Genomic DNA, 18,614 nt, shown 5'->3' on the forward strand with positions numbered 1-18,614 from the left:
GAGGGGAAGACCTTCGGGATAGGAAAAGTAACTTTGAAAGTTTGGGCCCTGTGAAGGGAAGTCAGCCTGTTGGGAGCTTCCCTAGGGCTGCAAAACACTGTTGTGTGTGTTCTTTCCTCAGCGTTTGGATACCTGTGGACGATGGTGACGAGAGTCCGCCGAAAAAGAAAACATCAGGTATTGCACATTACAGAAGTATTGAATATGCCTGATTTTTCTGAGGTTTCGTGTCCCTTGGAAAAGTCTGGCTTTTGTGCTCTGGCATTGTTCCTGAAACTGTGGCTTTTCAAGCTGTTCTTTCCTTGTGGCTATCTATCCCCATAGCCAATGGCTTGAGGGTGTACGGTAGGGCTTAGCCCTATGTGTGACGTTATCTGCGGTGACTGTGGCAGGGCACAATACTTTTACTGCCAGCAGGAGATAGCCCAGGTCTCTGGCGGTGAGCCCGCGCGTGTCAGCAGAAAGAGTATTTTAAATCAAAGCTGTGTGCTCCCTCCTGGCTGTATTCGTAATGTACCTCTGTTGGTTTTCTATCATGTTCTTACATGGCCTGTCTTTGTTTTTTAGATTATTCCATCTCTGAACAGAAAGAGAAAGTTTCTGCTGTGGTGCAGTTGCCGACCAAGGCAACCAAACGCCCGGCGGCTTCTTTCAGCGAAGATATTCCATTCCCAGAGTCTGCGGAAGAGGTTAGCGAGGGGTTTGAAATATTAGGATCTGTGCAAGGTGCGAGAGCAAGCAGCTCTCCCTAATGCATCTTGAGGTTGAGCCTGCTCTGAGCCTGTACAGCTGTAGGTGGTTCTTTTCCATTTCTAGCAGGCAGCTATAATGTGGGCTGGGTTTGCCTTACTCAAGTCTGCGTTATTCTCTTTCTCGAGTTTGTGGTTAAGGAATCAAAATACACTACCTGACAAGAAAAACTGCATACTTTCTGTGGATAAACCTATTTCTGCTCATTATCCAACAGTTCAGGAGAGGATTCCTGTAGGACTTTGGCTCTGTAAAAATGAGCCACCGACTGCTTGACTCCCTAGTTTGGTTCAAAGGTGTAGTGCTATTTTTCTTATTACCCCATGGGATTAGAGGGCTAAGAGACTGTCGGGCTCTAATTCTTCATTCCTGAGAGAGTCGTTAACTCTTATTTGTACAAAATATATTTTTCAAGGGCTGAATTATCACACTTTGGAATGTTTAGGAGCTGACTGCACGTATGAGAGCCTGTATTCAAAAATTAAAGCGTCCCTGTCAAAGGTCCTGCAAAGATTGGCATTCTTCTGCAATCTGACCCAGCAAGTCATGGTCCGCAAGTCATAGCAGAGCTGACTAAGTCTCAGGAAGTGTGTTTGCTTGGATTCTCATTCAGGTTATACTCACATTGGTACTTTTTTTTGTTTTCTTTTAAGACTCGGTCCACTTCTTTTGAGACTTCATCTAAAAGACCGAGATTTTCATCGCTCGATGTAGCAATGCTGCAAATTGGTAAGGCTGACATCAAGTTATACGACTTGTTTCATTTTCACCCTACCTTGTGTACCGTCCAAGCCTACCCCTAGGGTTCTGTACGGATTATTGCAGGCACAGGACGAGGCAGCATCTGGGAAGACTTGAGCGTGACCTCTGTTTCTTACCTGCACCCTTGCATTGCTTCTGGAGTGGAGCTGAGCGTTTATCTTGTCGTCTCAGTGCCAGAGCTGCCTTGGATGCAGTCCTTCCATTCTGATCCGTCCACTGTTAGCTTGCCAGAAGTAAATTGTTTTCAATACTCCTTTTATGTAGTAGATCCTGAGAAGCCTTTTGTATTTTAGGTTTCGGCTGGCAATACCTTGTGCGCACAACTTGCTGTAGTTGCCGGTGTGTGCTCGTTACTGTAAACTCATGAACCTCTTCAGTTCCCTTTCATAGTTCCTGATGCCTTACGCTCTTCTCTCGTAGGTCAAATGCCATGTGGAACCCATGCTTACTTGACTAAGGAAACACTATCTCGTCCTCACAAGACAATTCCACGTCTGAGGTAAAAATCCTTCTGTTTTCTTCGACTTCTTCCCCAAAAGGTTTACTGCCTATGGTAAGGGAGGTCTCCAGCTGCTTCCCCCCAGAAGAACCAATTTTCAACATTTTCTTTAAACCCAGCTACTTAATTCACACAGGAGATTAGCTAGAGATTAAAGGTCTGCGGTAAGAGGAAGTGTTGAACTTGAGAGGAGGCTGAGGACACAATCAACAGCGTATCTTCAAGGCAGTTGTTGTGATTTTCACTTTCACTTCTCTGTAATTCCCCATTAGCCAGTTGAAGACATCAGGTCTTCATCTGAAAGTCATGAACATCTCGTGTCTGTCTCCATCATCATCGGTGTACGTGCTTGACAAAGTAGTTGGTGGTGGAGGTGCATATTGGAATGTTCTCTGGATACCATTTATTTTGCCGTTGATGTTTTCAGCACAAGCCGGAACGGCAAACAGAGCATCAAAGCTGCTCCAGACAGCTTCTTACCACTGAGGCCACCCGTGAAGGAGCGCGCTGTGCCAGAATCCGCCACTTCAGATGAAAATCCATATCATGAAAATGATACAGAAAACAGTTTCTCATGTAATCTTAAGTGCGCTGGCAATAGCATTTGAGAGCGGGTCAAGACTCTGCTTTCGGCGTCTAATCTGCCAGTCGTTGCTTATTGTGGTTTGGCTCATATTTTGGAGCAGATCTGCAGCATGAGAAAGAGATTCCTTTCAGAGGAAGGTAAACCAGAGAAGGTTCCTGGGGAACGTGTCTAATGCACTCCAACTGCTACTGAGCATATAGTCCCTGAGGTCAGAGCAGGGCAGGTCTGAAGTAAAATGTCCCAGCAGTGTGGATGCTGTGGACATTGCCATTCTCACTGTCAGCATAATCTTTAACAAATAGATTGAGCAGAATTGGTCAAGGCTGGTTGAAATGAACGCTGTCTTGTCCCGCAGAGTAAAGTGGCCTCCTCAGGTTGATGCAGATATTTGTCGGATGTGCAAGAATATTTTTTTCTTTTTAAAGCAAAACCAAAAAGCCACCGTGAATTGGTATGCACTGATAACAAATGCCCCACATATAAAAATTGTGATTCTTCTCTGTTGGTTTTTTCCTGCCCCAAAGTGTTCAAGCCTCCTCCAAGGAACCAGTGATGACTGTGAGTCACCTGGAAGAACCAAAATACGGAGGAGACGTCTATCCACGTCCAACACTAAGGACCGGTGAGTATCCCCATGATTCCAATCCGTTCCACTTTGTAGGTAGACTTCAAATCGGAATAGGGCATTTCTTATACACTGGCAGATGATGTTCAAAGCGCTTGCCAGAATTCAAACTTCCTGACCATACAGTCAGCATTCAAAGTTTTTCTTTTTTTTTTTTTAATTATCACTCAGAAATGGAGAGCTATGTACATCCAATGGTGATTGAAAATCGACTTCTTGTTTTCTTACTACTTCTTTTCTGTGCAGGTGTCGAATGTATAGATGTTTGCTGCCCGCAGTGGTCGCAGAGAGGTGATACGATCAGGTAGAGTCTCTTTTAATGTAGTAATGAGTAGCTACCTTGCGGCTCCGGAATTGCTCGCAAGCCAGTTGCATCTCCAACACAGCTGCCATGCGAGAGCCGTGCTGCGTGACAAAGAGGGTTGTGCTGGTGTGGTGTTTGCTGTGGGAAGAAAGCCAGTAAGGGTGCGAGTGGTGGCCGTCCCAAGTTGTCCTTGGATGTGCAGAATCCGTTTTTGTTTGTGAGTCATTCTGCCGAGCCATCAAGGAGCTGACATTTCATTTCTTTCACTTGGAAACTCGCATCCTGAGCATAAGGATTAGAGAGCTTGTAAAGCCTGGTGGGACTTGAGGCAGTTTTTGGGACTTAGAGGATGCGTGGGGTTTGACTAGGAGGGGGAAAAAAGGCAGCGTGCGGTTGGGTTTGAGAGGCCAGCAGCCTGTCTCAAAGGGGTCTTTTGGTGACAATGCGAATTCTTGTTTTTGAAGCAGGGACATATATCTGGACAACTTTAATGTCTGTGTATTTGTTTGCTCTTCAGAGTCTGTGTGGTTTGAATGACAATCCTCTCCAAATGGGGATAGTCACTCTCTTGACTGGCCTGTAGAAGGCAAGTAAACATCCTGTTGCTGTCCCATTTGGAATTCAGTGTGCTGGTCTTAGTTTCCCGAAGCTCACTCTTTGGATGCAAGTCTAGTTGCAGATGTTCCTGTTACACCTTGCAGTAGAACACCCAGCATGCAGTGTTTATCAGCAGTAGATCACAAAGCACTTGATAGAGGAAGTGCTGGTTGCTTCTCTGTTTTCTAAATAATGCAACTGATAAAGAGAAGGAAAAGGAGTCTTGTACAAGTAAATGGGAAAAAAAAAAAAATTCCAAAGCTCCCAGCTCTTCATTCTATCCCAGTCTTGCTGCTAAGAAAGAATGGTGCTGGACGTTGAGGCGATATTGTCACGTGTTGATGTGTGCAACCGGGGCTGTAGTCAGAATAAGCCTTGAAAAAGCCTTTCTTGTCCAGAAGGTGAATTCCTGAGAATTCCATGGGAGAGGACGGATACAAAGCTCACTTCTCTCTCTCCCTCTCCTGGCAGGTACTGCACACCAGAGGAAAACTCTGAGGAAGAGGAAGGAGCAGCGAAACAAACCATCGCAGGGGTAAGATTGTGTTATTCACAAGGAAAATAGAGCTATTTGTGATCAGAAACTTCAGCACTCTTCACATGACTTACTCAACAATATCTGTATTTGCCCAGGTTGTTTTTCCCCGGGAAAGTGGGAGCGTTATTTGATGAGTAGCGCTGTCGCAAAGTGTTTTCCGCTGCCGTTAATTTTGTTTCTGGACTATTAGGAGCACGCTACACTATAGCATTTTGATTCTTCCCCTTTCATGTGTTGGGTATAGCCTCAAAATCTTTACTGCACAGCCTTAGTTGACCTGCAGAGCTGGACTGGGGTGTCTTTAGTCTTATCTTGTTTGCTGGGATGGGAAGTACATCTCCGACTTCCACCTCTGGTCAGGATTGAGGTCAAAAATACAATTTTAATCATGGAAATCATAAATAGTAGTCTCACTCTCAACTTAATACCTACACGTGGAGGCTTTGCTGGGGTTCTTAACGCTAGCCCAAACCAAACGAGCTCTCTGCCTCTCTTGCCTCCAAGTGCAGCACTCCATGGGTGCACAGTTGGAATGCAGTCGTCAATAAAAAGTCACTTTGGGGTTTGCTGTTTGGATGTGTGTACAAAAACTCTTCCAGTTTTCTGTCCTGTCCCCAAGCAAACAAATCTGTGCTTGATTGCTAGCTTAATGTCCGTTTGTCTAACAGAGGCAGCGTGGCACTGAAATCTCAGAAGATGCGTTATTCCGAGGACATCCTATACCTGTTCGGTCCAAAAAGTCAGCCAGCCTCACCGTGGAAGGAAAGAAAGTGCCAGGCTTGGGAAAAACAGCGGAACGCTTTCCTCCGCTCACAGAGGTACCACAGCCGACAGTCTGTTAGACAAAAGAGAAGGTTGTGACAGAGCTGCAGGGAACTCCTCTTATTCTCGGTGGTTCTTGAGGCTTTTTGAAATCTGAAGAACTTGCATTGAACCTGTTAGCGAGTGTCTGCGGCTGTGACTTTGCAGTGCGAGGGTCAGCACTAAAGCTGGTTTGAAGGATTTCGTGTGCTCCAGCGCTCCTTCAGTTGTGCTGCCCTGAGGGTTTGTGGGCCTTCTGTTAGCAGGACAAAAAATGAGTCCAGGTTGAACACCAGTCTCCAGAGCAGTGCTAACCCGACTCATCCAGTTATATTGGATGTGCCTCTTGTCCTACCGTGGTGATAGAACCTGAAAGATCAGCTTGTGCTGGTCCGTGATGCCGTTCCCCAGGGAGTGGGAGTTCAGTTTCCCCTGCTTGTATGAATTTTGGCTGCTTTTATTCTTTGGAGTTGCAGTCTAATTGAGCTCCCCCCACCTTTTCCTGCCTGTTGAGGATGGACTCGGAAAGGGCGGGCAAATGCAGAGTTTACAAAGTCTGCAGAGTTGATGCTGGGTACAAGGGAAACCGGGTGGTTTTCTTATTTTGCTCACCCAGATTCAAGCAAGAAGGAGATGCTATTGCAGATCAGAGTATTTTATACCACCATCCGTAGTGGTTTCTTTGCATTCCCCGCTGGGGTTGGCTTAAACCTGGGTATTGCGAGGGCCGCGGCAGAACGTGGGAAAGGGGTTTGCCAGAGTTGTGTTCCATTTTCAGCTGCTTTAGCGTGTTTGCTGAGTTTACGGGTTTTATCCCCACGTCCTTGGTGAAAAGAAATGGCAGCAAGCTTGGGCTGTGAAGTTCAAAGTTAGGATGCTGAAACCAACCAAGCAAGGCAAAAGCGCTATCGCTCACTGAGGCAGGAAACCGTCGAAGGCAGTTGCTCTGTCACCTGAGCTGAATTTACAGGCCGTGTTTCAGTGGAAAGCTGCCCCCAGGTCAGCGTGCTCCATGCTCTGTTTCACAAGTCCTTCCCCATTGAATTGTTCCTTTCAGGCCATGGAGAGAGAGGTCAGTGCCGCATTTGGCAGAGGTGAGCCAGATGAGATCATGAGCAGTGCCTTCAAACTAAAGGTCACTTGCGAAGACATCCGCACGCTCAGGAACCTTTGCTGGCTAAACGATGAGGTAAAACCAGCTGCAGCACAGGGCTAGTCTCACTCAGCCTTTATTGAAAAATACCCCTCTGCCGTGTACAGAAGTCCCGTCAACGTTCTTTGACGACCTCCGTGGCAGAGCCTAAAAACCTCTGTACAAGTCTTATTTGAGGTATTGAAGGGTCGAGCGTTTCGGGAAGTTCCGTTACTTCTTGTATGACGCAGCTTCCCGGAGTTCGTCCGGGTTTTTGGTGTGGGGGGCAGGTGTTTTGATCAAACTGACGATGTAGCCCCGTGTGAAATTCTGGGAACAAAAGCCTCCAGCTGAGGCTGGAGTTCTCTCCGCTGCGTGCTTAAGGGTGGCCAGAAAAGACATGGTGCTGTATTTTTCATTGGGGAAGGCAGCGTCTTATTTTGACACCTCACGTTTCCTCTTTATGGTACAGGTCGTTAATTTCTACATGAGTCTGGTGATGGAAAGAGGCAAGAAGGAAGGATATCCAGCGGTCCACGCTTTCAGTACTTTCTTTTATGCCAAACTAAGATCTGGTGGCTACGATGCAGTAAGAAGATGGACCAGAAGTGTTGATGTCTTCAAGCAGGACATCATCTTCGTGCCTGTAAACTTGAAAGCGCACTGGACACTAGCCGTGAGTCCCACGGGCTTTTTCTTTAGAATTGGACAGGGAGCAAAAACTGGCAAGAGAAGTCATTTAGGTGTTGGGGGGTGTGCGGCAGAAGGTTGTGCTTTGTCTAATGGTCACCTTTTAATAACAGGTCATAGATCTCAGGAGGAAGACCATCATGTACTTGGACTCTCTGGGCCAGAAAGGGGACAAGATTTGTCAGACTTTGCTGTAAGTAACCGCTCCGTCACTGCTTTTATGGTGTGAATGAGGAGAGGGATTTTAGATTGAGTCCCTGTAAGGCGACTGCAAGTTTTCACATGGCTTGTAGATAACCAAGCAGGAATCTTGGCGTTGCTTGCTGCGAGTTGTCTGGCATCGGCTGCTTATCTGGTGTCACAGCGTCCCCTCCGCCCAGGGTCTAGGGTGCCTGGATTCTGCCACCTTCCCGTGATAGGCACAGCCAAATCCACCATAGCCCCGTGGCACACGTCTACCGGCTTTGTTAGTTGGATCCCAGTATGTGGGATGAAGGCACACGGTGGAATTATGGCATTACAGTTCCTTGCTTGGTTTGTCTCTTTGTCTTCTGATAACATGTGATTTGGGGCTTTTTGACCTCTCTGAAGCAATGGAATCATTGGCCTTGTTCTTGACCATTAGCTCACAGCCTCTCCCTGTGTTTGTAAGTTTCAGATTGGGATTTTTCCTCAAAATCAGCCTTAAATCAGCTGCTGTGAGGATCCTCTGACATTTTACTGTCCTGCCGTTTGTCTTCCTGTGATCCTTCAGCCACTTTATTTTGTTGTTGGCCTAAATTACAGAGATGAAAAGGGATTTTTTTTTCCCTTTTGTTTTAACCAGCCAATACCTGCAAAAAGAAAGCCGGGAAAAAAGAAACCTGGAGCTGAATGTTTTGGAGTGGACTCTTCACAGCATGGAGCCACGTGTACGTGAGCACCCCTTGGGTTTGAAATGGGAACTGTCAGTGCTTCTTTGGGGCCCAGATCCTGGCACGTGACAAAGAAAGGGCTGAGCTGATGTTTCTCGAGGAGTTGATAGTAAAAAGCAGTCCCTAAAGACCGGATTTAAGAAAGGTCACTTAAGAAAGAGGCGGTGCGAACCTTGAGACACCTCGCAGGGGGGAGGGCTGCTGCGCCTTCTGGGCCTGCCAAGAATTTGGATTGTAGTGTCCGAGTCCGGGAGGCAGAGGGGAGGGATGGTGCACAGTGAACTGGGTCTGTTCCTCGTGGGCGGGAGTGGGTATTGGGGATTAGGCAAGTAGGGTCAGGAGTGTGCGGTGAGCGCAGTGTCGGTGTGGGTAATGTGCGCTACTTCCAAGTTGCTTTTCTTTTGAGATAGAGGGAAATCCTCCATCTTCTTTGCATTCCTTAGGAGATCCCTCAGCAGCTGAACGGAAGCGACTGCGGCGTCTTTATGTGCAAATACGCCGAGTACATCGCCAGAGAGAAACCGTTCAACTTCACCCAGGTGAGTGAAGGTCATAAACCCCTCCAGCCCCTTTCGCGCAGGGACAGGAGCCGGGGAGGTTACGCAGCAGCTCTTAATTGTGTCTGGGGCAGGGGCTGAGGTTTCGTGCCCCGTTTCGGTGCGTAGTTGCTGGGGTCAGAACTTCCAAGTGGCCTGGGCAGGGCAGAGCTGTGGTTCTCCATCCCCGCCTTTGGGAGCTGCTGCCGGTGAGATTCCTCTTGGGCAAGGTACTGCCGCCAGCGGGTTTGGCATATCTGGGCTCGTATCTTTTGGAGAAATGGCTTCTACCCTTTGACCAGTCAAGACAGCGCTTATTTTTATTGATTTCATTTTACACTGGTCTTTTATTAGCGTGCTTGTAAGCTGTCGCGCAGTCAAGTCAATCTGGTTTTGTCGGGTTGTCGTGTCACCCTCTTAGGAGCCGCGTGGGGTGTTGTACCCAAACGGTTGACAGTTCTTAAAGGGAACTTCATATTAAGGACTCCGCTGGGCGTTTATGCCTGTTTGCCGCCTCTTTCTACCGTGATGTCATTATTTAATGGATTTCTCTTCTCTTTTCAGACTCACATGCCATACTTCCGCAAGAAGATGGTGTGGGAGATAATCCACCAACAGCTGCTGTGACACATGGACTATTAGAGTTCTTATTTTAATTACGTTTCTTAGACCTTAGTTACATTTCTTAGACCTTTAGTTACTTTTCTTAGACCTTTAGTTAGTTTTCTTAGACCTTTAGTTACATTTCTTAGATGAATTTTCCTCTTTAGGTTATGAAGTAGAAGTTAAGATGGTTTGTTCCCCCCACCTCCCTTATTTTGGAGACAGTAACTCTGGGGTTTTGGTACACAAGTTTTCCTCTTCAAGTTATGAAGTAGTGGTTAAGACAGTTTATTTCCCCACCACTACCCCCCACCCCGCCTTATTTTGGAGACAGTAACTCTCTTTGAAATTAGCTAACGCACCTTAAGCAAAAGCCAGAAAGGTGGGTGTGACCTCGTTAAGGGCAGAGTGAAGAAGGAACATCGTCAACTTCCATGGCTGAGCCGCACGCTCGCGCCTCGCAGCGCACGCGACCACGTTACAGACAAATGGGAAACATCCGTGGTGGTGGTTACAGTCGTGTTTGCCCAACTTACCTTCCCAAGGACAACGTGCTGAACTACCGTCTCCTCAAAGAGAGTTTTCCTCTGTTTCTGGAATATCTACCGTCTACTTGATTCCTAAAACTGGATTTGTCATGACCACGGAAAGAAAGCGTTTACCATCTCTTGATTTCTCACCAAAGCCCCTGTCCTTTGGGCTGGTTTGGGGTTGGCTTGTTTTGCTGCCTCCAGGGAGTTATCTAATGTGAAAAGAGAAGTATTTATTTATTTATATAATATAAATATTTATTTTAATAAAAAGAGCCTTAATGGAAGGAAACTCTCCCTGTGTCCTGGTTTGAGGTAAAAGAGAACCAATTTTGTTCAGTAACTTGGCTTCTCAGCTGGGCCTCTTCTACCAACTGAAATTAACTGCCTATTGTGCCGTCAGCGTTCACTCTCTCAGAGCGATAAGACCAATGGTTACAGCTGATGCCCAGGCATGGGATGCAGAGAGGCTCTTGCTTATACTTATTGCTATAACCCCCACGGCCAACCAGCTTTGTTATTTGCCCCGTTGGAGGGTCGGAAGCGGAAAAGCATAGTGGGGTCCCACCTGCGGGGAGGAGCGACAGGACAGGTGACCCAAAACTGACCAACAGGGTATTCCATCCCATCTGCCTCATGCTCAGTAGAAAAGAGACCAAAGGGATCAAAGGGTTCTTCTACCTGGGGAATGTTTACTTCGCCCTTTGATAATTATGCTGATGTGACCCCATCAGAGCTGGGGCATGGCAACCTTCTGGGCTCTGAGGATAAGGACTGGTACCTTGTTAAGATCGTGGTTTTGTTGTTGATGCTCCTGAATGTGGTGCAGGGGTGGTTTCTTGTGAAACATCTGTGCAGGGGGAGCTGGAGGGGACCGTGCGCTGCCGCCACTCAGACCCGCGCAGCCGCTCGGCGATCTGCAGCGGCGCGAACCGCGGCCCCGCCCGGCCCGGCCGCAGCTGTCCCCCCCGGAGCAACGGCACCACCGGCAGCCGTCTTCCGCACCGCCACGGCACAGGCGCCTCCGCCGCCGCCTGCACCGGCACCGGCACCCGCACCACCGGCAGCCGCCCCCCCCACCGCAACAACACCGGCCCCTCCGCCGCCCGTCCCGGCACAAGCCGCGCCCCCCCCTGCAGCGGCACAAGCCACGCCGCCGCCTCTCCCGGCACAACCTACTGCAGCCACTACAACCAGTACCAAAACTACTCCAACTCCATCAAAATCGGTACAAGCCGCCCCGGTAACCAGGAGCAAGAAGAGGAGGTCAACTCCTTCCCCTGCCCCTTACCACAAAGACCACCTCAAGTCACATAGCTTGGGGGAGAGTTCTGAACAAGATCCAGGGGAGGGTCCTTCAAGACCACAGAAGGGAAAGAGACCTTTGAAAACAGACAAAGGCCAGAGTCCTTCTAGAGCAGATGCTGGAGAGGCCCCTTCTGGGGCAGCCTCACCACAGGAGGACTCAGATGTAGAGGGAGTTGTTCAATCCTTCTCAGTGAAAGATCTGAGAAGTATCAGGAAGGACTTTAGTCGTCATGAAGGCGAAACACTTGTCTCCTGGTTGCTCCGATGCTGGGATAGCGGGGCAGATACCCTAGACTGAGATGGCAGAGAAGTTAGGCAATTGGGAAACCTGGCCAAGGATGGGGGGATTGATAAAGAAATTGGGAGAAAGACAAGCACTCTCAGTCTCTGGAGGCGACTGGTGTCAGCCATAAAGCGCAGGTATCCCTTCAAGGACGATATCGAATGCCGTCCAAGTAAATGGACCAACATGGGAAAAGGTATTAAGTACCTGAGAGAACTGCCTGTGCGAGAGGTGATTTATAGTGATGGGCAAGCAACAGTAGACCCTGAGGAAATGCCATGCAAACGATCTCTGCTCAAAAAGTTTGTACAAAGTGCACCATCAACATATTCCCACCCATTGTCAACAATGGTCTGGGGAGGATCCAATACTGACACACCAACTGTAAATGAAGGGGTTAAGAAGGTACGACAGTATGAAGACAGTCTCTCTGGTCCCTTCTCTGTGGCAGCCATAGAAAAGCTGACTGTGACCACCGAGAAAATGACTGAGAAACTGACTGAGAAAATAGAGCAAATGACTCAGAGATTAGTTGAGCAAAATGATAAACTGTTTGATAAACTAACCAAGGTGGAGGAAAAACTCCATGCTTTCCCTGTACAGACTCATGTTGCAGCTGCTAAGAGGAAACGCCCTCCTACTCAAGAGAAAAACCACCCTCCGACTCAAGACAAATCAAAGCTGATGCGAGATATCCTGTGGGTTTGCCTCTGTGAATATGCAGAAGACATGAAGAAGTGGGATGGAGAACCTACCTCAGCCCTACAGGCACGGGTGCTTGAGTTGCAAAATGAAGCCGATAGAAGAAAGGATTCTTACAGGAAGAAGGTTGCTCCAACCTACGGTAGGCGATCCTACGGACCAGGTAGGAACCAATCTGATAATCGTAGGTACTACGGTCAACAGTAGAGGTGCCCTGCCTCCAGCCAGGAGGAGGAGAGGGACAACCGACTGTATTGGACTGTGTGGATTCGACGGCCTGGCACATGAGAGCCACAAAAGTATAAAGCCCTGGTGGACACTGGTGCACACTGGTGTTGGGTTGTTTTTTGCTGTCTCCAGGGAGTTATCTAATGTGAAAAGAGAAGTATTTATTTCTTTATAGAATTTAAATATTTATTTTCATAAAAAGAGCCTTAAGGGAACGAACCTCTACCTGGTAATGAGAGAGGGTGATTTAGTCTTTTTTTTTTATTTAACTGAAAAAAAGTTGGATGTAGCGATGTGGATTTTCGCTCCCTCACAATCCCCCAGGAAGAGGATTGGAGCCAGGAGGAGCATCGGAGCACAGAAGCCGCGAAGCGATGGTCACACAGTGCTGCAGGGGCAATCGAGGTGTCGTTCAGTGGTGAGATGAGCAAGCAGCATCCCGAAAATCCGCCCCTGGAGAGGGGTCAGCGGTGTACGGACGCTCTCTGTGTTCTGTAAGCCCCCTTTGGGGAGCCCCTGCTGCCCCCTTGGCAGTGCCCGGGTGGCTGTGACTGCTGAAAGCTGGTTTGGTGCGTTGAGGTGTTAGGTGGGGTGGCAGCAGCCCCTGCCCGCCCCGGGAGGGGGGACACCACCTCTCCGGTGGCACTGGATGGGTGGGAGGGAGGGAGGGAGCACAGCTCTGGAAGCCATGGAGAAAGGCGTGGGGGTGTCCCTCATCGTGGCAGCCCCCAGCAGCCCTACCCCGCCACACGGCCACCCCAAGGACACCCAAGCCCCATCTTGGTCCTCTCCCTCTTGGGTGATGCCCTTCCACCCGCCCTGGAGGTGCGCTCCTCTCCTGCAGGGGGGGACGCCCAGCACTCGCCTGGCTAGAGAAGCACCGGGGGGGTGCTTAGGGGGCATCTGAGCTTCCCAGTTACACGGGCATAATTAGGGCGCCCTTAAGAACCATTAATAACCACTTTGGCTCTGCTAACCAACTGCGGCGAGGCCCCCACCCCGCTTTAGCGCAGGCTTTGTGATGCCAACACCTCCCTGAGCCACTGGGTAAAGCGACGCCTGGCAAAAAAACACCATCACCCAAAGAAAACCCCACACCACATCCCCCACTCCCCGCCCACCCCTTCTCCCCCCATCACAGCCATGGGACAAACTCCCACCACCACCACACCCCAATCTCAGCTCGGCTGTGACGCCCCCAAGACACTGGAAAGAAAGCAACCGAGAGCAAGCTCAGGCTCCTGTGAGCTGCAGAGATTTCTCTTTGGTTTTTGATGTTGTCCTTGGATGGGGTTTGCTTGGTTGTTTTTCACACAACACTTTGCAGTAGAGGACAAAAACGTGGTGTCGCAGCCCCCGGGGTCAGCGCTGGCACTGCCACCTCCCCCCCACAGCTCCTGTCCCTCCTCTTGCCCCGCAGCTGTTCCCACTTTCCTTGCTTGGTTTGGTTGGTTTTTTTTCCTTTCTACCTTTCTTTTTTAATATGTTTTCGCTTCCCCCTTTTTTCTCTTTTACCCCTTTTTTCTTTTGACCTTTTTTGCTTTTCCCCCCTTTTTCCCCCCCTTTTTTTCTTTTTCTCTTTTTTATTTTCCCACTTTATTTTTCCTCCTTTCCCTTTTCTCTTTTTAAACATTTCTCAAGCTTTCTCCTGAAGGAACGGCCCCTGGCTCTCCGCTAGCAGAAGGAGCCTACGGAAGAGCTCTGGCACTGACATGGGCAGGAACACCCACAAGTGAGAACTGGATAGACAAAAGGCTCCTCAATGATGACACTGGGGCAGCCCGACCTTAGAAGCAGCAGAGGAGCAGAGCCACCCAGAGAACAGGAAGGGCTATTCAGGGCCTTATTGTCTGCGCGAAGTAACCATCTGCTGAGAACCGGTCTGGCGGCTCAGAGCTCAGCCACAGCAGCACTCTTGAGCCAAAGGGGAAAAGTACACCGGCAGGAAGACTGGGAGCCTTCCTCCACAACAACCCACAGATCATGACCAGAGTGGTGCCTATTCCCAGCCTACACTAATGAATACGTACGCCTTTGCATCAGAAAGGAACGCTTGCTTTACCAGCCCCTGGGCGAGTTGGGAGCCATCCCCCTTGCACCCAGCGCTGCAATAAACATGCTGCTTTGTAACTCGCCCCGAGTTGGGGAGTTTCTTTCCGCACGTCAGCACCCCTGGGATTGCTTTCCTTCTCCCGCCTCGCACTCGCTCGACATGGTTTTTTCCAACTCAGTCTTTTTTATTAAAAAAATTAATGAAAAAATGCTCCAACTCTCAGTTTTACAAGGCACACAAAATCTCTAAAAGGGAAACACAAGCGTGAGGTGCTGAGGTACCAAAACCTGCCCCTGTTAGTCCAACTAAAGGGACAGCGTCGGGAGGCGACGGAGGAGGAAGGGGGAGGCTGTGGGATGGAGAGAGCCCTCCCCGTACCCCTCAGCTGCGCATCCTCGCAGCGCCTCGGGAATGGGGGGCTGTGTGTCTGGGCGGGTCTTTGGTTTGCTCCCCTGACCTGCTGGGGGTGGTGGAGGAGGTTGGAGGGGGTTGTCCGGCAGTGGGGTTACATTCATCAGGCGGTGCTGGGCGGCACGACAGGAGCATCACTTGCTGTGCTGCGAGGCCGGGGCTCCCGGAGCGTGTTTCTGCTCCTGCTGCTTCACCTGCTGGACCATTTCCCTCATCTTGCGCTGTGCAATCTTGGGGAGGAGAAGGGAAAAGCAAGAGTTGGGGGTCAAGGCACTGTTTCTCCCACCACCACCCACCCCTGAGCCCCCACCGAGCATCTCGCCGCTCCCAACTTTTCACCCCGGACAAGCCCTAATTAATTTCAGGTTTCTGGGTTTTTTTAACTTGTGCTTCCTCCATCGCTCCTTGAGAGAGGCTCAATTTTTTGGGGGGGGGCCGCCATCCCGCTCGAGTGGACAGGAGACAAGGTTATGGAAGATGAACCCAGGTGGGATGCGGGTGGCTTTGCCCGCACCGAGGAGTCCATTCACAATGTCCTCACATCCAGCAGCATCAAAATCATGGTACCCAGCAAAGAGCTCCCCTGGCGCTGAGGGAGGCCAAGCCAGGCTGGCAGCACAGTGCTGACCACAGGGACGCTCTCAACTTGGCCCTTACTGTCCCCCACACCCACAGCCCCCACCCAGCGCACCTTGAACTGAGCCTCGGGCGGCCCTGTGATGATGACCATGCGCTCGCTGCCCTTGGGACCTTCTGCCGGTGCAATCTGGGGAAGTATGGGGGAGAAGGAGCGTGAGTGCAGCCACCGCTTCAGCAAGACCTTCCCTCGGTGGCATGTCCCCCCACAACGCAGGGCAATCCCCCCATGCAGGAGCATCCCCTCCCACCCGAGCCGGGCTCATAACCAGGGTGCTGCAGGCCTGGCCTTCTACTAAACACAGGCGGGAGAGGTGGGCCCATGCCAACGGGTACAGGAGAGCTGGGGAGAGACTTTTTACAAGGGCATGGGGTGACAGGACGAGGCGGAGTGCCTTCAAAGTGGAAGAGGGGACATTTAGAGGAGATAACAGGAAGAAATTTTTCACTGCGACGGTGGTGAATCACTGGCCCAGCTTGCCCAGAGAAGCTGTGGCTGCCCTAGCCCTGGAGGTGTTCAAGGCCAGGTTGGATGGGGCTTGGAGCAACCTGGGCTGGGGGGAGGTGTCCCTGAACAGGGCAGGGGGGTGGGACTCCATGATCTTCAAGGTCCCTTCCAACCTCAACCGTTCTGTGATAAGTTGGGGAGCAAAACTGCTCCCCGCACACTCCCATTCCCTGACCTCGGCAGTGCAGAAGGGAAACTGAGGCACGAAGCGCAGGACCAGCCCCGCAGCGCCTTCCTCACCTTGATGGAGGCACCCGCAAACCGCACCAGCTGCTTGATGTGCTGCCCCTTCTTCCCGATGATGGCCCCCACCGCCTGCGTCCCGATGAACACGTTCACAACCTCTTGCTCCGGAAGCTGCGGGGGCATGGAAGAGTGAGAGGGTCAGGGCACCAGCTGGACAGGGGACAAAGGAGGTGGCTGTCCCCATCCCACCATCCCATGGTAGTGGTTGCCCACTCTCCCAAGGTGCCCCAGCAAAGATCTCCTGGAGAGGGGGGACAGGCACCTAAAGGGTGCTGATGTGGGAAGGCGCTGGCTGGGGGAGCTCCGCCGAGAGCTGGCTGAGAGCTCCGCCGAGGAGCTCTATGGTGGGAGAGAAAATGAGGGTCAGTGATGGCCCCAGCATGCCAGACCCTTCCCGGCCACCCCCAGACCCATGCACAGCAGCAAGATACCACCATAAGCCCGGCAGGGACACGGGGACAACCCTTCAGGCCCTCAAACCCCCCCTCACAGAGCGTGGGTGCATCTGAGCTGCATCCAGCGCCATGGGGCTGGGAGGCAGACGGGGGCTCCCAGTTACCCCCACTCCCCCCACGCTGCCACCTTGCCGCCCGTGTCCCGCATCTGCAGGGGAAAACCACGACACAACTCTCTCCTGCTCTGCATTCCAGCAAGTGCAACCGGATGCTACCTGCAAACCACCACTGCTCAGCTGGAGGACGAGCAGACCCGGCTCCCCTGCCCAGCCTGGACGCCGCTCTCGCTCCCAGCCCTGGAAAAAAAGCCTCTCCAGGACGGGGCTGCAGCAACAGCCGCACATTTCCACCCCACAGGAAACAGCTCGTTAACGAGGGGCGAGCACCGCATTTCAAAGCCCCCTTAGGAGCAAGGCAGCGCCCCAAGAGCCAGCCCAACCCCCCAGCACACAGCTCAGCACTCACCACACGCTCGCCGGCCCCCGCAGCAGCGGCTCGAGCGGGGCTGCCCGCGGCCGGCGGTCGGGCGCCGCTCCGTCACAGCCGCTCACCATGGTGGAACGCCGAACGCAGTCCGCGTCCTTCCAGTCGCGCCGCAGCCATGGCGCAGCCGGGTGCAGCGAGCGCAGCTCCCCGCCAGAGGGGCGCAAAGCGCCGTGCGAGCGCGCAGGAAAGGGCTCGGTAAGCCCGGGATTGGCATTCCCTCACCCACCGCGGGCAGAGGAGGCAGGAGGGGGCGCGCGAGAGCCCGCGCCGCCGGCCGCTGTCGCTCGCCTCAGGCCTGCGGGACGCCGAAAGGCTTCTCCGCTCTCCGAGGGGCCCCTCCGCTCTCTGGGAGGCTTCTGGGGGGCCCCTCCGTCTCTGGAGGGCTTCTGGGGGGCCCCTCCGGCCTCCGTGGGGGCCTCTCCCCGAAGGCCTCTTCCCCTCCTCCGGGCACTCCCCGGCCTCCCGGCGCCCAGCTGCCAGCCGGGGCCCGGCTCGGGGCTTCCGGAGAAGGGCAAGCGCCTCCCCCAGACAGAGCAGGGCCAGGCGGGCCAGGCGGGACGGCGCCGGCCCGGCCCCACCGCAGGGCAGGGGCAGAAACGGGCCGGGCGGCCGCTAACGGCTCCCTCAGGCAGAGCACAGACGGCGGCGCGCCTGCGCGCGCGCACCCACCGCCCCGCCCCGCCCCTCTCTTCCCCCTCAGCCTCCCCTCCACTAATGGCTGCGGGGGGCCCTCGGCGCCCTCCTCGCCGCCCCCGGCCCCGCCGCCGCGCAAGAGGCCGCCCCCCAGGGCAGCGAGCCGCCCCGCCGCCTCAGGGCCGCCCCCGGGCATCGCCCCGGCGCCCACTCCCCCCCCCATCTCCCCGGCCAGAAGCAATGCTATCAGCAGGGGTCGGGGGCATAACAGTTCAAGAGAAATTCCTTTGTGTAAGAAAGACCAAAGAGTTCTTCAAAGGATCCGGCTGTCCTGACATTTGGGGGGGCAAAGAGAGGAAAAAACCCACCTCGGACCAACCTGTGTGCTCCATTCCCAAAGGACAAAGTGATTGAAGTGGGTGTATGCCCCAGTTGCTTTCCCACCTTTTATGTCCTGTCCTCCTTAGACTTTTCTTTGCAACTCAGTGTAGGGATTTCCGAAACGAACTTAATTTGTTGGCGATAGGAAGAAAGGTAAAATGTTGGGAAGCATTAACGGAATGAGCCAAAGAGGCCTAATGTGCTGCAGCGGGATCATTAGCTCTCTGCGAGCGGTCGTTGGCTGGGAGAGGTTGGGGGGTGTTGAGGAGGGCTGCAGTTAGGTGTATGTGCCTGAGATGATCCCAGGGGCGCTTGGAGGGGGAGACCTTTGGGATAGGAAAAGTAACTTTGGAAGTTTGGGCCCTGTGAAGGGAAGTCAGCCTGCTGGGAGCTTCCCTAGGGTTGCAAAACACTGTT

The 18,614-nt window shown here is 52.0% G+C and overlaps 1 protein-coding gene across 1 annotated transcript; it reads left to right on the forward strand.

The window, feature by feature from the left end:
* Window positions 1–6,522: 6,522 nt before the first annotated feature.
* Window positions 6,523–9,361, forward strand: LOC309685366 (sentrin-specific protease 2-like; the record flags this gene model as incomplete). Its single annotated transcript, XM_082501141.1, has 6 exons — window positions 6,523–6,651; window positions 7,067–7,270; window positions 7,398–7,477; window positions 8,111–8,195; window positions 8,642–8,737; window positions 9,299–9,361. The coding sequence occupies 6 exons, from the start codon at window positions 6,523–6,525 to the stop codon at window positions 9,359–9,361; spliced, it is 657 nt and encodes a 218-aa protein (XP_082357267.1).
* Window positions 9,362–18,614: the final 9,253 nt, after the last annotated feature.

This window comes from Vanellus vanellus (assembly GCF_965231255.1).
Source record: "Vanellus vanellus genome assembly, contig: HAP1_SCAFFOLD_63, whole genome shotgun sequence".
NCBI classification, from domain to species: Eukaryota; Metazoa; Chordata; class Aves; order Charadriiformes; family Charadriidae; genus Vanellus; species Vanellus vanellus.